The sequence below is a fragment of the Papilio polytes genome, unplaced genomic scaffold, assembly GCF_000836215.1.
Source record: "Papilio polytes unplaced genomic scaffold, Ppol_1.0 DF823923.1, whole genome shotgun sequence".
Classification (NCBI taxonomy): Eukaryota; Metazoa; Arthropoda; class Insecta; order Lepidoptera; family Papilionidae; genus Papilio; species Papilio polytes.
Window position 1 is genome coordinate 7,120,168 of NW_013525281.1, and position 19,341 is coordinate 7,139,508.

The 19,341-nt window shown below is 33.7% G+C and overlaps 1 protein-coding gene across 1 annotated transcript in view; it reads right to left on the minus strand.

The window, feature by feature from the left end:
* The window catches only part of LOC106102361 (transcription factor Sox-12-like), a 67,372-nt gene extending 48,037 nt beyond the window's left edge, over window positions 1-19,335 (minus strand). The window contains exon 1 of the mRNA XM_013281807.1: window positions 19,030-19,335. Coding sequence (XP_013137261.1) covers window positions 19,030-19,149 — 120 coding nt within the window. The 5' untranslated portion in view covers window positions 19,150-19,335. The remainder of the gene's footprint in view (window positions 1-19,029) is intronic.
* Window positions 19,336-19,341: the final 6 nt, after the last annotated feature.

The window sequence follows — 19,341 nt, forward strand, 5'->3', positions numbered from 1 at the left end:
AAATGAAAAAATAATGATGTCTACTCCTGTATATTCCATATTTTACTATAGTCAAAATTATTTAGAAGTAACTCGATAGTGAACCGCCTGTATAGCCAGTTTTTTCATATGTTTTGTCGCGCCCCCATGTCGTGGCATAATAAAACGTGGCCTTATCTTCTCCACTATGTTTTCGTTTAAAACATTTTTCGTTCCTTCATTTTTTTATTCTACGCTACCGCACTTTACACGGCCCACATCGTATCTCGATAAATGCATACGATTTTATGCTTTATAACCTTACGTTTATGGTTATTTTCCTTTATTCATTTTAAATAAAGGATGGGTCTTTTGTGTTTTGCTATTGCTCGTTTTGTTTTATTAAGGATATCTATTTACTGAGAAGCATTTCTATTGTTTAAGTCTCGTCTTCCACTGATTCGACAGTCTCAAGTTGAATTTCATTGCGTTTAAAAGGAAGTATTTCTATTAAAGCTGTATTAATATTTACTCAAGTGAACAAATGTACTAAATTTTTGCACTAAAACTAAACAGATGTTTGACACAAATATGTGGATATAAATGCATTAACAAAATAATAACTTAGTGACTAACTTAGATACTTAAATATGTAAGTCCCTAACCCTATTGATGGAAAACAGAATCTTGAATTATCCCACATAAATATGATATTTATTTTAGTTATGAGTGTGGAGGTACAATTGTAGAGGTAAGCCTAAAAAGAGATGGATGGATTGGAAATGTGACATGATCTATAAAGGAGAGAAGATTGAGATGATGCCAGATAGAAACTAAAGGACGAAAATCTGGTACGTACATGCTACGGGAGTATGAAGTATGAGGCTATGATGAAATATGTTATTAAGGTTATAATGACTATTTCAAACAAGATTATTATGATCCTAAAACTAATGTTGGTTAATTTAGATTTGGTAATGGAAGAGAAGGCGAGTTTCACTTAGTTTTATCTCGGGGCCTATAAACTTTTATCGCAATCATTCAGCGAGCGGTTTCTCAGTGTAAAGCGGTGTTTAATGTGATGTCGACATCGAGTGGGGGCTCGCGAGAAAATATTGTTTGAGCAAACATTTGCGTTGGGCCTCGCAGCTTGGCAGCCTTGTAGTACGGTTATCTATGTGCAAATACTGTATACATACTGCAAGCCTTTGATTATTGCGAATGTTAGATCCTATGGCTTACCACAGAGTTTTTAAAATATTTAAGATGAAACACTGAGGTGCTTCTACATTGGATATCCTAAACACTTAAATGTAGATGGGTTGTTAGAGATATACTCGCTTCTTGAAGAACCCTAACTCTAGTTTACAAATAACGACGAGGATGGCCCAATCCACCGGCCATCTAGCTCACCTTAAACAAGTCTTTTTCTTGGAGTATTCTGATGTATTTTTTGAACGCGTTTACATTAAGTACATCAAATCGCTGTCCGCTTACAACTTAAGACACAACGATGTCGGTTAGTTAACCAATCGATCGATGTTGAGCTCTTGATTTAATCTTCTCACCAAAGCCAATGTCTAGTACTTGTACTACTCGTACTCACTTGTACGACTATTAATATTTCTATTTCATACGATTGAACGGCTACCAAGATTATACAACAATAAGTCTTATGTCGCAGTACTTAAGTTTAAATTGTCATGGCTAAAACCGAATATGGGAGCCGGAATTAGATTAATAGTTGTTTATCGTCAATAATAATTTTAGCGGTGAACTAATAAAAGAAAAGAAGATATTATTACACATAATCTTACTTAAGGTTGAGTTAAAAAGGTCAGACTTTACATGAGATTTTCGTCCAAAAATTTACTTAAAGAACACATAAGTGACATAACATTTACGCGTTTGAAGTGGCAACAAATCTAGTATTTAATACAAACGCCTCAGAAACAGCAATCCGATACAGCAGTGACCACAGTCAAATAACTTTGGTACTGCATTGGTGTACTGGTTATTGAATGAACCGGGTATAGAAATGTAATTGACTAGATCAGTTGCCACATCAATGGAGCCGCCTCGGATAGTACGCTTCATTAGTGTTAAGGTAACTTAAAAGCTATAGAATTACTTAACTATTAGCTTTGATATATTTTATTTATAATAAGAATTAGCTTACGCCCGAACTCCGTTCGCGTGAAATTAAAAAAAAAACTGAGCAGCCTCTGTGTTCTTCTAGAATATCCGCTACATCTATGACAAATTTTATCGAAATCCGTTCAGACGTTTAGGCTACAAACTTTAACAAACATCCATCCATTCATCTAAACTTTCACATTTATAATATTTGTAAAATAGTCTAATCAGAAATTAATATTACAATCTACATTTTCAAGATTAGCGACTTTGTTTTTACTGTTCCAGAGTGTTATATAAATTAACCATGTATATAACAGTTTGAAAATCAATAAATCATATCAGATTAATATTAATATTGTGAATAATTAAATGTGTTATTTATGTTTAATGCAATAAAAATGTTCGCGTATTTTTAAACCGGTTTATTCAGTGACATAAAATGTTTAAACTCAAACAATACTACTCAAATTCAGTTTAAAAGTCATCATCATCCACTTGCCCTTATCCCTTACGGAGGGTCGGCACAGTATGTGCTGCTCTTCCATCTCTATCAGCCGTCATTATGAATCCACTCCTTTCTTAAGCATGTTCTCTTTCACACAATCCATCCATACTATACTTATAAATGTATTTAATAAAATATATAAAACGTTAGAGCACATTTTAATAAATCAACTTGGAAAATTCCTTCATAAGAATATTAAATCGCGACTTAAAATTAAGAAACTTAAAAGTTGTCGGGCGCGGAAAGTTTTTAATCTTTTTGAGTCGCGGGACAAGATATTTTACTTATGCCAAGATAAGTAATAGCGACTTGAAATTTAAATCAACTCCTTAAATTCACTCTAATTGTAAGTTTTGAATGTTTTTAGTTATTTTAGTTCTGCATGCTAATTTTATTCCAGCGAGTTTATCTAAATGCGATCAGGAATTATATAAAAGATAGGCAGTATTCCAAAAACGGTTGCCCATATTTGTCACAAAGTAAATGGCAAGAATTTACCAAGAAAACACAGATAAAATGTTTCTAATTTTTACTAACTAAAACTCCCAATATAAAGGAATAATTGACAATCTTGATATGTTTTTAATAAAAAAACGACCTTTTGTCTGGGACTTCGTCCGAGCGGAATTAAAACATAAGTAAAATACGTGTTCTAGACTATAATCTATACCTATGTCTATACCTTTTAGAAGTATGTAATGAACATCGATCTAAACTTTCGAATTTACATTAGTAGGTTAGGAAAAATATAAGAGAGAACAGACAATATAAAATAAAAATCAGTGAATTATATTATTTTTATTATTTTATACAGTAAAATTATTTTCACACATCTTAAACACGGGCGTATTTTTCCATACACTTAATAGCCTTGTTAAAAATTACAGAGTAAAAATAACAGATACACCATTTGAACTGGTCCAAAATCTTTATTTCTAGTCAATTAGGTTTGCAGTCAGTATACGTAGTCAATAGTATAGAGTGTACAATCGACAGTTATCACTGCACGAGCAAACGTCTCGTGTCCGCTCTAATAATAGCAATGTTTGTACTCTACGACTCAAGCTGGTGCCACAGTGTAGATACGCAGATGTTCCACTATCTAACATCAATATTGAATTTAATGCCTACTGGTATAACGGTATAACCAACGGTCAATTTTTGTTGTTACTTACTGTCGATATTATCAAATAGTTCAGAAATTTTATCGTGTATTTGTTCATTTGTAATTAGTGATCTGCATTTAATGCACTAGAATACGGCATTTAAAAATATTAAATTAGTTACATTGTTAGTATCAATTCTATTCGTTTAGCTCATTGTTGTTGTATTTGTACATGCAATGTTCACGCAAAACAATTAAAAACTGATTTGAATATAGAACTATAATGAACATTTAATTATCCGCGTCATATTCATTGAAATAATTAAGAAAAATAAGTTAAATCAACCTAAAGTTAATGAACGTAAAATCAAAAAACGTAACTGAGATAAATATTACTAACAAGTTTTTTAACCTTCATTATAACAAATTGTTCTTGTTTTAAAAAACCGAATGCCATTAAAATTTAAATATCACTCAACAATTAGAACATTTCATTTAATAATCCAAAAGTGCAATTATTTATTTATCGATACTATTTCGTAGGGAATTTACAATTTAAAACATCACTTCGTCATTTCGCTTATCAACGTTTCCTTGTTAGCGCTTGCAGCAGATATATATGTAAATATGTTAACATAAACTAAATACAGCTGATATACTGAGCCGTGGCGTGTTATCATACGCGAGATATGACTGCTAGTTGGTGTTACTCCATCTAGCGTTATTAAAACTGAACGAAATTAAAAGAATTATCTTTATAATATTATTTATATAAGTATAGAAGACATGAGTTAGTAAGTACTTAAGTAACTATTCAATATTTATTTAATTAACACAACAAAAGCCGTGTTATAGTCCGTGTATCGTATTCCATAGTATAATCGCTACTCTTGTCCCACTGTGCGCACACCTTTAGTTGTCCACGCGCAGTATCGCACGTGGATGTTTATTATTACTCCAGCGGTGCGCGTGTAGTGATGTAACTCGCCGCACCGCGTCGCTAGTACTGCACAATATACGATGTTTGCAGTGCGTACATTATTAATTATTTATTTGCATATCGATAATCGAATAAACAATTCTAAATTAGGTTTGAACTGCGCAATAATACTTTCGTTGTTACAATTTTTGTGAGATGGAACTCGAATGTTATATATACTGTATTTATTTAATTGAAAATTAATATTGCGTTTCAGATAATTAAAATAATTGTCAATATTTTTAAAAAGGAATAAACTATAAAATAGTGAAATAAGAAATATATTTAAAGTCAAAACATAAGGATAAATGTTTGCAATAATCGTTAAGAAGTTTCTAATCACCGTGTGCAGGTATTTTTATCGTATAATCACTTCTAACCTTTGTAAAATGCATGGGTGACTTTTTGGTTTCCAATTTTAGCATAATAAATCGGAGTTTTGGCACGGTCTAGCCGGCGATATCGACATAGGATCGTGCTATTTCATTGTAACATATTGACCAATCTTTTACCCAGATAACGAGAAACTGGAATAGCTTTCTACGTTTTATATGCCCCTAGTTGGTGCTCTAATCTCTTATCGAACGTAACGCCTTTAATGCTTAAGGTTAATAAATTCTCTATAGTTACTCCGTTTTATCACTATTGAATAAGAGATATTGTGTTTGTTTTTAATTTACAAGTTAGCATTACAACATTTAGATACGTAACTTAACTTAAATTACTCCAAATACAATTAATTTTTAGTTTTCACCTGTCATCATGTAAGTAGTGATTACAAAGCAATGTGTTTAAAATTCATTACAATATTTAACAATAAGTATAAGAAGACTGTCGGTGGTTAGACATCGATTTATTTATTTTGTTTACAACCGTAATTATTGATTATTTGATTAGCCTACATTATTAGATTAATAAGATTTGTGGTGACTAGTTACTTCTCGGCTTGTTAGACAAGTTAAATTCAAATTCTTTTAGTCTCCATTTAATTCCGAACGCTAAAGCGGGTATTTGAATTCCAATCTAGTTCAATGGTACGATTCGTCTTGATTGTTGAACCGTAGTGAAGACGAGCGTCATGGGATGGATCGGGAATGCGAATTACTAACGCAGTGGCCAATCTAACGTAGTGGCCGATTTGTGCGCAGTAAAGTCTACGGTGGCCACACGTTTCGGCCGACACGTGGCAACGCTTTCGCAGCGAAATGTTCTATTTCCGTGGGATGTGTACGATCAAATACGATCGTTCACACCGCTCGTGTATCGATGCGATGGAAATTAAAAAATCGGATGCGGTAAAAGTTACTGAGAATAAAGGAATAAATTTAAAAGGCGAAATAAAGGAAAGAAATAAGGTTTTATTAGTGAAAAGCGAAACGTAAGCTTCGGTTACAGACATAAGAGCCGGCTCTTGTCTAGTGCCTGATAAATTCGATGTCTCGTAGACAACAGGCGATCCCGCGGGACTTGCCTCGTTCGGACAGTGCAGGGCATCCTGATCGTTACTATCGATTACAATGTAATTTGAAAACAGCCAACATTTGTTTTTGTTTTCATTTTTATTTATCCTGTAATTAAGTTTTGTATTTTGGTTAATATGGTCTCTGAGTGTCGTGTCCCTCTTCACTTTGTAAAATAACGTATTCGATTACAAGTATCTCTGAGTAACGTTTCTCGATATCATTATGTATGACATCATTACGTATTAATTCACAATTTCATTCGCCATCGCCGCAACTCGCATGGGAACAAAAAATGTCGGTCTGTACACACTACAGTAATTTTCCATGTATTACTCGGATAATTCCAATGCGAGGCGCACTATATTTGTCGTAACGGGGCTAAATGTGGCAGCGGCCGTCTCCCGTGTGCATGGGAACGCACTCGGCCCGTTTATTGCACGCCCGCCCCTCGCCGACCGTTTAACACTCGCTGAGGGATTTAATTACAAACATAATGGCCATTACATGGCGAATAGAAATTTCATTAGGTTCACTACAGCGTCGGCGGAGAGACGATCCATGCTTTGCCAAGTCCACGGCCGGTCTATTGTTGTCATGAGCCAATGGCAATGGCAATGGCTGAGCGACGAGCGTTCTACAACGACCTTTCTCCTGACGTCGTCACGACACCACCCGCCACGCAATTATAAACACATTACCCTAACAGCACCATCTCACTGCAACTCGCCTGGAACGTTTCTTTTCTCCACAAAATACGGCTCATGTTTCCGAGCGTGCTTTAAAATATTCCAACGGGATCCCTTTTAATCTCTAAACGAATTTCCGACGTTATAAGCGGTGCCGCCTTAAATGTCAATTTGCGAAATAGGCCCTCGCACTAAACTGCTTCGTATTAAAAAAAATGTATACGCCGTTAACGTGGCAGATAAAAAAAAAGATTTTGTGCTCAAAATTCAATATCTCGGGAACGATACGACAGGAAGCCGAAAGGACGAAGGGATAAAGGGGCCGTAATAAAGAAATCATAGATGTCTCGTAAGTAAATTGTTCGATCAGCTAACGCGAAACGCAACAAAGGGGGAATCAAAACGAATACAAGCAAAAAAATTGTTGCCATCAATGAGATCGCTGTAGTGCGAAACAATTACTTTAATGACGACATTAGACGGGAGGGCGACGCTAGCGCTGACTCGGATTCACCTTCGCTTCGTACCTCGTTCGCCTCCATTCATTCCCCGCACGACCGACACCTCGATTCCGACTGTTTAGCGAATACAAATTAAATTCATTAACATTCAAAGACGAAAAGGTAAGAGGGATCAAATTAACAAGTATTCACAATAGACTTATTTTGTTCCAAAGAGTTTCTCTAAGTTAAAATTAGTCGCCGGATTCCTTAGGGTCGCAAACAGATGGTCGTCCGTCTTTGAATTCGAGTTAATTCGAACTTTCGGCTCCCGGATCAAAGGTATTAAGTTTGGGTTCGCAACCGAGCGTACGGCCTCTTTCTTTCATTTCCTCGCCGAAGAGGATGTCGGAACTTTTCTTATTCCGAAAGCCGGTGTTCGGGAAATGAGACGCATTAGTGAGTCGATGGGCTCGCGTCAATCGAACGAGCCTCTCTCGCACTTCTGTTCTCTCAAAGGAGATTCCAGCTAAATGAACCCGCAACATTACTATACAGATAACGACTAAAAAGGTAAACAAAACTTATCGAAGTAAACAGATTCTCAGCTATTACAACATCATTAGTTGTATAATTTACAATCAATACTGATTACGTTTATCAGTGGCGTGACTTTAGTCAGGAAAAGCGAAGAAGAAAACAAGATAAAAGTCACGGAATTATTGCAGTGAGTGCTCTTGGAAATTCCACGAGATATAAAAGATTCTTTTTAGCGTGTCTCGCGCCCTTGGGACATCTTCAGGCCGAATTTCTAGTGGAATACTTGGAGCTGAGATGTCATGTCGGTCTGATGCATGCAATCGATAATTTGCTATTGAACAGATGATACTTGTAGTTGTATGATTATTACTTTTTACGTCTATACTAACGATGTAAATTCATAGATAGGTTATACTTCATACTTATATTATAAATAAGAGATTTAAGATGCCTGTTACTATCTCCAAAACAGCTTAATGTATTGATAAAATTTGACACATTTATAAAATACAGCATGGCGGACAAAAGCTACTCTAAATAATGAAATTAAAAATGTTATAGTAAAATTATAATTGCCACAAGGAACGTGGAATTGTCAAGTATGATTTGTTTCAACCGGCCTAATTGCTCTACTACGTTAAACTAAGAAATAATGGTATATGTATATTTTTGATAGAATATTTTTACTACAACAGTCTACTGCATGGTATTGCAATAATTGCAAATTATTTATGAATAACGTAATAACTTTGAGAGTAGTATTAAATATAAATGCCGTATCCATTCATTTGCATCTTGGCTGCATTGGACAAAGCGGTAAGTGGCAACGTTTCGGACGCACGGTGTAAATGCTAAATTTATAGCTCGCGTGCGCTTCATAAAAACGTAGTTAGCTCGGAGCAACTCGAGTGGTCGAAATGTGAGTGCGTTTTACGTCCATTTATTAATGAGTTTTAAAAATTCAACTTAATTTGAATATATCCCGTTTATGGTAGTTTTTTTATGTTTGTCTTATATGTTTGTTGATTATTTGGATAGTTCAAGTATACAATTTGTAACACCTGTCTATCTCTCTAAATCAAAGGTGTGAAGGATTTTATCATTGCGCTAACAATTTCAATTGCGCTCAATTTTACGTCCAATTATGAAACAGAAGTTAATAATAATTACTAAACGCATTTACGACATCGAAAACATCATTTTGTTAAACCAAATAAAAACCTTTATACATTTAGCGATATATTTACATTTTTTCTAACGCCAACTCTATAAGGTTGTTAGTTCAACATAATTGTTCCCCCAGCTATATCAATGTCGGACAAACAGTAAAACACGATTGTGTATTCTTAACACTATTAGTGCGGACTCCCACGGGACGTCTCCGTTCGCTTTCAAAGACCAGAGACAATGTTTGTGCGGCGGACGTCCGCCGGCCCGGGGGAGCGGCGGCCAAATATTGCCACTGCATTACCGACGGAGACTCGCTTCTGATCCTACTTTTACTTAGATGTTTTCTCTACAATATCCTTTAACGTACAACGCCATCTGTTATTATTTTATAAAAACTCTAGAAGAGATTATCGTTAATGATGTTTTTTTCAAATAAAGAAGAAATAAAAGACATCGTATTCGTGCGGAATATTTATTGGAAATTGTCGTTCAAATTTATGTATCTTTGAGTTATTAGTATTAATGGTATTACAAGTTTTATTTATAGAAGTTTGTACATTAGTCTCTCGAGGTTTTATCTTTGGCAAAGGATTCTATATTTAGTTTCAACCGGCTAATGATGCTATAGATTTTGCGTATTTTAACATTATCAGTGAAATGTCGCAATTAAACTTTAGTATTATTAATTTAGTCACAGTATTCAGGGGAAAACAAATTTACAAGGAAATATTAACATTTGAATAGAGTCTGATAAATTCCGTCGTCGGTCTTCCGTGCTCTATTTGCAAATTTATCTTTCATCGAAAGGGGGGAGGCAGTAAAAAAAGTTTTGTGTCGCGACGAAGCCATATTTCTTCTCGTTTTCTTCATAAATTGTCATCTACATAAGTTGGAGTACTCCGCACTCCAGAATTTGTATTTTTAAGGAGTTTAAAACTTCAACATCGTAACTGAATTTCGTTAGTAATATTCGAGAACATTCTTTTAATTGATAAAAATTAAATACGTGTTAATAACCAGGTCAATGTCGTTGCTAAGTTGAAATCATTACCAGAAACGTAAATTGCCTTTTCTATTACAAAGCGGATTTGAATTTTTGAAGCGGATTTGAAGCGCAGAGAAACTTTGTGGACTTTCGAGTTACTTTTATAAATCAACGATCTTAATACTTCAAAGATATTGGCAGTAAGTTTAAATCCCCTTATTCTTATCTTACATTTAGACATCAGGAGAACAGTATCTTAATTAAGTGAGAACCACTTTTCACAGTGGTAGTGCCCGCTTTAACATCTTAGCACTGCAGGGTCGGCACGCCCGGTGTAATACCACGACCACACAGAAGACAGGCGTGAAATGGAAGCAATTCCGTGTTTCGTCTGATGAGTGTGGTGCCGGAGGCCTTATTTAAGTCCCTTCCTCCTTACTATCCTTTTCTCATAAGGAGAGGATGGGAAGGGGAAGTGGATTTGACAGTGGAGGAGATGCATAGGAAGGGGAAATATCCAATTATAGGCATAATGCTTTCAATTATTGATATCTAAATCAATTTCGTAAACATTTACTTTGATGTACAAAATACGAATGTTTTCTGTGAACAGTGAAATCAAACGAATACTTAAAAACATGTTTCTTTGAATATCGCGTGATATCTGTAACTTGAGTCTGAATTCCTTTGAACTTGATCAAAATTCGATTTAACAGAAACAATGGGGTCCGTATCGAGACACGTAACGTGGGAAACTACGTTTGGGAGTCCGTTAATAATTGAAATCGATTGTTACCGACGGATTAGTTGAAAAGTCGCTTTTAATATGTTGATATCACGAACAGCTCCATCTAGTAGCTTGGTTTTCAATTAGAAACGCCTCCGGAGGTTTTTCAAATCGACTATCGAATCTAGAAGTTCAAGGTCAAGCAATTGTTTTACATTTGTGCAAATATCTTCCTTATACAGGCTGACGTCATTATTAATTATTAATAGTCACGCTTTTTGTTACAATCTCAAGAGAATTTAATTAATAAAATGTACTTTATTGTTTTAATCTTTACGTAACGTAATCAACGTATCTATCTCCAATGCTCGTTAAGTGAGAACATTAAAATGATACACAAATCAAAAGCCGCAATGGTTATCTGGCGACTACAGCGATGTATTTTAACCGCGTGAAAGCATTTATTACTAGATTTCCTAAAAGGAAATGACGCGCTCAATTTAGATTTTATATCCATACAAATGTAAATATCGAATGGCGTCGATTTATTTGAGTTTACGTTAATATCTTATGTAGATTTATGTTAATATTGTTATTAAGGCATTAGGTGAAATTTTAAACTAGGTCAAAGTGTTATGAAATATAGCGCCTTCGGTAAATAATTGTTATCGAAGCGTTTGTTAGTGTGATAATTATTAAATCACTTGCCCTAATTAACTAAACTGCTATTAAATGGTTATTAATAATTTTAGATGTATTTTTATTTTATTATCTGTTTAATATTCCAAAATCATGAATAAATATTTATTAATTTGTGAATTTAATGACGATAATGTATGATCAATCATTTGTAAATTGAAAAACATTTAAATTTATAGTTATTTTAAAGTAATAAAAATTAATAATTTATTCTTTGAAATGATTTTTCCATTTTTAAATTGAATTATTTTAATTCATTACGTTTTTAAACGTTTATTAAATCTTTTCGATTTTAAATAAAATGTAAAATTATTTTTTTATCTTATGTTAAATAATGTTAAATATCTATCGTGTTACAAATTCCCGTCGTTTTCCCAAATAGGGATAAAATGTAAGAGCTTATTTTTATAATAAGGTATTAGGATAAGGGACAACAACGTTATGATAATATTCATAAAGTCCATAATCCCGCACCAGCGCTATGTTAATCGCTCGGGTCTACTTTGATAAATTATCATTTTTATTCAACATGAAATAACGCGGAACATAATCCACGCAAAAACTCCGTAGAAAAAGTTCCTACACTTACGAAATTTGTAATCCTACATCCCGGACAGGTAGACTAATTTACCTGGAACAATATTGTCTCTGACTTTATTTTTTTAGTCAATGGAATCGATTAGTTGTGGTATTTTGGAACACAGCGTGTGGGTTACGTTTGATGTTCCGTTTAGAGACTAATTGGTAAATCCATTCGATTTGTACTGAAGTTTACGTTCATAGTAACTGCTTGATCAAATATGTACTTCAAATGTTTTGTTTAAAGACCAATGCAGTGTAATCTCATCAGCAACATTCTAAATGAGAACATTCCCTTAAGTGAATTTCACTTCGTTGAGTTAAAAGGGAATTTTGAATCCCACTTTAGCGAGGGGAATTTAGGTGATTAATCCGACCTTAAGACGTCATCCAGAACATAGCAAATAGAAACAAAAATTACCTAAGAAATTAAACATTTAGTGATAAATAATTTGAACCCAAATCGTTATTCACAAGCCACACTTTTAACCACCGCGTCTCATATAAGACAATCTAACTAATATTATAAATGCGAAAGTTTAGATGGACGGATGGATGTTTGTTAGAGTTTGTAGCCTAAACGGCTGAACGGTTCTGAATGAAATTTGGCATAGATTTAGAGCAGAGTATGAAAGAACACATAGGGTACTTATTTTTGTTTATTTAATATCACGCGGACGGAGTCGCGGGCGAAAGCTAGTATTTAAATAAATTCAATACATTAACCTCGTTCCCGCGGCCATTTACAACTTGCGACTACATAACAATTCTATTTACATAGTACATTTCGCACTAGAAAATACCAATTTCATTTATCCACGCAACCGTTTCTGACAAGTCTAGGCTTTTGAGTACCTAGGTCCCAACTGTCGGCCGCATTACGTCTGTTGTTGTAGGCAAAACGGCTGACATTAAAACTAGCGTTTTAGCAAATTAAATGTAAGCATTACTATGACACTCAGAGTTGTTAGAGTCCCTTAGTAAATTAGTGTATACTAAGGGACTGGGTAGTCAACAATTACAATTTATTTTGTTATTAAAATAAATTGTAATTGTTGTTATTATATGAAATATAAAAAACACCCTTATTTATAAATGTAAAGTGAATGTTATTCAAAAGCGTTGACGCCTCTTTTTAGAATATTTCCCTCGCAACTATCGGGAATCGAATGTCGATCCCTTGCCCAATTTCCTGGAGAGTCTCCCTCCCGGAGGGAGCAGAATTAGATGTTTGCCCTCCGTATTACGAGGGCTTAGGGTGAGGGCATATTACAAAATTATATTTACTACTTTACGGAACCTCTTTGTTATATTTTCGGGCAAATAGAACAAGTAAAGTACCAGGTATTCATAAAAAGTCAGGTCTAATTATTTCTTTAATATAAAGCGACAATTAATTAGCTATTTAAATTTATATTTCATTGCATAAATAAGTATAAAATAAATAAACTTTGAACTTGATATTGACCAACAAATTGGCACGACAATCAATAAAAAAACTGGTTTAAATCAAAAGAAATCGCGTCATATGTCACGATGCGGTATAGCTAGCGAAAGCTACTCGTATACAACAGCTAGCGATGCCTACCTACAGCAAACTGGTACGAGTTCGCCGCGTGGAACCAGTTCTTACAAACCGGTTTCAATTGTACCAAATAAAAGTAAGCTGTAAAGGTCATTGCCGATGGCGTACGATCGACTTAGCTTTAGTAGCAATAAGCGTAGATACATTAATATGGAAAAACAAATATTTTGATATATCTGGACATAAACGTAATTGGTATTTTATCTATATAGTGAACGAAATAACAGATTTTACATACATTAGTCAGTTCAGTGATAGTGATAACTCCGGGGAAGTACCAGGATGTCATAAGTGTGAGGTAAATTCACTATAATTTCGTAACTAAGAGAATTCTTTCCAACGTGACTTGTTGGCATAAAAAGCTGTCTAAAAAAGAACCAGTCACTTTTATAAGTAATAATTTGCTAACATTAAGAGCAACGATGGACGCAGATGTATTATATCTATCAAATATGAAGCTAACATAAATACCAATTTTAGTGTTTCCTTTTAAAAAAAGGTTTAATTTCAGTCTAAGTTTTTTTGGCAGGTTATCAAAATCAGGTTAACACAATACAGTCGAACGTGGAACCTTCGGTATTCATATAACAAGATAGTCTTTACAAAAAACCTTAAAACTCAAAAATAAATGTGTAAACGGGGATCATACGATTGTCAAATAATAAAAGGATTTAATTATACTAACATTGGTATCGTCAGTTGTCTTACAGAGAAGAAAATTGTAAATTCAATATTAATTCCTAGAGACTCGTGTGTCAAAATTACTGATCAGTTTTTTTTCTTTCGGAATCAAGGAACAATAATTTTTCTACTTCCCCCAAGATCATCGGCTGACGACGCCTTCTAAGGGATGGTAGGTACGTTGATTTTCTACTTAAGATTTTTGTTTATCTCATCTTGAGGGCCATTTCTTGCATATAAATGAATTAATTCCGCCATCAAGGCTGATAAGGAAAGCTATAAAGATTCAGAGCTCGGATGTGTTTGATTTCTTTTTGGAAAGCGTGCAGTTTGAAAGGCAGTCGTAAACTTTATCGTTTTAGGTTCGATGCTGAATTAAACAAAGCGAAATGTTTCGTCTATCGTGTACACGAGAATTAAAGTACTTAAAGATATTGCCTTTAAAAATAATCCTTAAGACTCTAATATAATTAATTATAAAAATATTAAATACTAAGTTTGAGAATTTTTCATGATTCCGTAAAACTCAGGTTCACTTCTTGCATAAACCTATCCTTCCTCATTACTTTTACTTAATCAAGTGATTGGCATTGACTGAAATATAACAAATAAATCTATTTATAAAACAGATAAAAAGCAACAATAAAAATAAAGCTTATTCATTCGTAAGAAACTATTGTTTGGTGAAGTAGGAAAAGAACGATATTGTAAGTTTTACGGTCACTTCATTACTTTCCAATCAAAGTTGTGAGATAAAGTTGGCAGTTGTGAACACCTAATCAACTCAGCTCGGATTAGGAACGATCTGCCAAAGTTTTTGGTTAACCAATATCTTCTCACAACTTGGAATACAACCATTTGTACTTACAACTCAGACATTTATAAAAACATTTAACGCCGTGGTCCAGATATATGTTGTTTATTAATAGTTCCTCAACATTAGTAACAATAAAATATAGCATTTTTTACTCACAGATAAATTTCCTTTCTAACGGTGAAAGAATTTTTAAAATCTTCCCAGTAGTTTTTGAGTTATTTCAATACATACAAAAATACAAACCTTTCCTCTTTATAACATTAATATAGACTAGTGTATTCTCTTAGTAAATACAAAATTGTCATTTGGTAGTGAAGAAACACGACTATACTAGGGAATGGGACATTTAGAATGATTTGAGGTCCCCTCCTCTGTCCATTTGATAGCAAGGTAACGCGATGGACTTTACACACTTCGCTATCATACTTATATTATAAATGCGAAAGTTTAGATGGATGTTTGTTAGAGTTTGTAGCCTAAACAGCTCAACAGATTTCGATGAAATTTGGTATAGATGTAGAGGATAGTCTGGAAGAACACATAGGCTACTCACTTTTTTTTAATTCCACCCGAACGTAGTCGCCGGCAATAAGAAATTGTTAAAGATAATTACCAAGGGGTTTTATTAGTGACGTTTCTAAATACAAAAGTAATCTAATATTTTTAATGTTTAATTATAACATGCATTTATGAATGTTATTCGGTTCCGTCTGAATTTCAGCGCAATATTCAGTGCTGTTGCAGTACAGAATTTATTGGTGTTTGTTAGTTTCTACATGTCAGTGCTAGAATTTCCCAAGCTGTACGCTTGTGCTACAATTTGCTGAAACTCTGGCCACAGAGAAAATGTTTACTTTTTGTTTTTAAAATTAAACTGACAGTTTCACTGTGAATATTTTTGTAACGGAATTGTACAATTGTTTTTAATATATTTTAAGTGACATACCGTAATAAAGCCCTCGACTTTATCTGACGTTTAAGTCTATAGACATCGTAAAAGTATACAGAAAAAACGATATTGGTTATAACTTCGTAATTCGTCAGTCAAAGTATAAAATAGTTAAATTTTATTATCTGACACAAAAAGTTGGAGTGTAAGCAACATTTGTATAGAGTATAGAGCGAGGCGAGCGCAAGGCAATTCTGTTGCAACAATCAGCGTTCCCCAACATAATGGTACCATTAAAACACCACCCACAAGTGTAGAGCAAATTGCATTCTAACGTCGCCGTGTATTTTACAATCAAACCTTGATTTGCCCAACTGTTCACTGCTCCTGCATTAGGGTACATAAATTTACTTAAAACATGAACACAGAAAAGTTTTATACGAAATTGATTTCAAATCACTTAAACATAAAGGTTGTTTCCTTGACTTTTTATGAAAATAAAAACAAAACAAGATCAGTATTATAGTACTCAAGGGATATTTTCGTGATTGGAGTAAGAAAACGCGAGTTCAAGATAAGTAGGAAAAAGTTAGCAGCGCTTACAGGGTGCCTTTTATTTCTAGGAAGCGCTTAAAGTAAATTAAAAACGGAGCGAGTTTTTCAGTCCCAATCGTATAATCTAACAATCGGTTTGGAGAACGGACAATCACAATTGTAGTAATAAAACGAAACTGAGGCGCCCGCAACCTTGGCGTTGTCGCCTCGAACTCGAGCCGATACGTGCTGCGCTGCTCTTAGAACAAAAACGCCAACTTGTCTTACACGATTATATCCCGAAACGCCTAATCAACGTGAAAACGCCAACTCCGTTAAGCGTATTATTTCACAATCGCTATTCAATTAAAATCAATTTACAATTATAATTTTTTTGTCCGCGATCTCGTGACTATGTAGTGTAAATCTTTTTTCATTGTTAAATTGTTTTACTCAACTATTGATAATAGCTTCCTGGTGTTACAGGATAGTTCAAGATTGCAGAAATTTCTTGGATATACCGTAGACGATATGATTTCCTAGTACTACTAGTCATCATACGTACGCTCGAGAAAGGCCAACACACGCAACAGGATGACTAAAAATATTACGAGTTGACATTGAAATGTTAATGCACTCTGCACTGCGCCGGCGCATTTTACGTACATTTCGCTTGGCACATAAATATCTCGATTCTGTTTTTTTATATCGATTGTTTTGACCGCTATAGCTTTACTTAACGCTGTTAATATGTATTTGATGCGATAATTTGAAAAAAGAATATAATGTCGTTGCACTCGTGGCCGTCTCGAGTCGAACGGTCGCCGCGTTTGTCCGATTGTGTTTATCTGTGACGTTTTCGTATTACTATCGATTCGATTATTTTTAATCGAACTCTGTTGACACTTTATGTAGAAAATCTCTTAAATATTTTTAACGACATGTTTAGTTATTTAGAGAAACATAATTTGAATTTAAAATAGAAGGCACGTGATATTTTCGAATAATAATATTACAGCGAACTGAGAATTGTCTACGTGATTAGAAGCACTCGTTTCAGAATTGCACAATATTTTTTGATAACACATTTTATTCAATATTGTTTGGATTTGTAAGCAAAATGTATATTAAAATACAGTAATTTAAAAAAATAAATTTCATTTAGAGAAAAAAAAATTATATTCTTAATTTAAAAATAAGAACAACATTTTTATTTTAAAAATACAATTCAATAATTAATTCCACGAATTTTGAGACAGAAATTAATGTGGAATTTTTATTTAAAAATACTTTTGTATTTTTTTATTTCAAATTGACACTATTTTTTTTTGCATGCCTCTTAGAATTTCCTTGAATTGTAAGAGACTTAATCTAGGTATGTAAGTGGGATTCTGTTACAATTCCTGTGCTTCCGTCCCTCTGTATCGCATGCTAAAACATCATTATTCCTCGTTAGTAAGCCGTTTAGCGAATTGAATTTCTGGCTGTGTAACCGCCGCGCCGGCCAATGGATATTTATTAAGATTATCTACACGATAATGCTCCAACCCTTTTTACCGACCATTACCTACGTACCGATTTTATACCTCGCTGAATAAATATAACTTTTCCCTTTTTTTTTAATTACACAGGTAAATTTTTAATTGGCGTGTGCAGTGAACATTAATACTAAATTATGCAGATTAAAAAAGGGTCATATAAATGCTATTTAAATTTTTTAAAGATATTTTATCACTTGAGCGAAATAAGTCGTAATTTTTGCGTTTTTAAAAATAGCGTTGTTTTTGCGAATCGATCTACTTATCAATTTAGATACGACGCAACTAAAAAATATGTTTACAAAACCACAGCGCATAACAATCTACGCATTATTGGAACACTTTTGAAAGGATGTTTTAATTTCTTTTCGAAGTTTAAATTCGAAACTCATCTTTGATTATTAACTTGTGTCGAAATTTTAATTATTTTACAGCGGAGTTGAGAGTTTGATGAAGTTACGAAATTGAAAGCAAGTTCCGCAGTTAATTTCATCAAGACGTGTCTAACAAAGTTTTTGGGTCTTTACTTTTTAACGCTGTATCCTTCATAGTTAATTATAAAAAGTTTTTTTTTACTTAATTTGGACGGTAACTTCAGTCGGTAGTTGTGTATTTGAGTTTATAAGAAAATTTATGACGATTTTTTTGTAGTTGTTAAATTCTTTTAAATATAAAATTAAAATTATTATTTTATTCCCCATTTTGAATTTCGAATTTTGAAATGAATAAAACATTTTTAAATATAAATTCATTTTTGCTTTCCAATTTGAATTTGTATTTTTATTTGTCTAAAACATTTTTAAATAAAGAATTATTTTTTCTCCTGAATTATATTCCATATTTGAAATTTTCCCACGGGTCTTAAAATTTTTAAAATAAATGTTTTATATTTTTATGGAATTTTTGAATGAACATTATTTAAATTGTGCTTTATTTATTTTTCGTTATTTTAAAATTTCACTTTTATTTTTTCTTTCACTTTAGGTCACTGGTATAAAGTTTACACTAACCTGAGTGGCATCAGTGTAAGGTGTCGAAGAATTCTTGTCGACCAGTTGCGAACCGAACACCGGTACGCCGCTCGACGTGGGCGTCAAAGACCTCACTTCAGAAACTTGCTGGGGCACCATTTTGCGTTTATCCAAATAAAAAAAATAAAAACCCCAGAAACTAAACACAAAACACAGTTCACGTATTGCACTTAACACTAGCGACTGACGTTCGCAAAAAAATTTATTCAAAGTTTGTTTAAGTTTTTATAAGAGTCCGAATGGGGAAGTGAGGAGTATCTCGTGTGGAGACGAGGACCGGGGCCTGGCGGC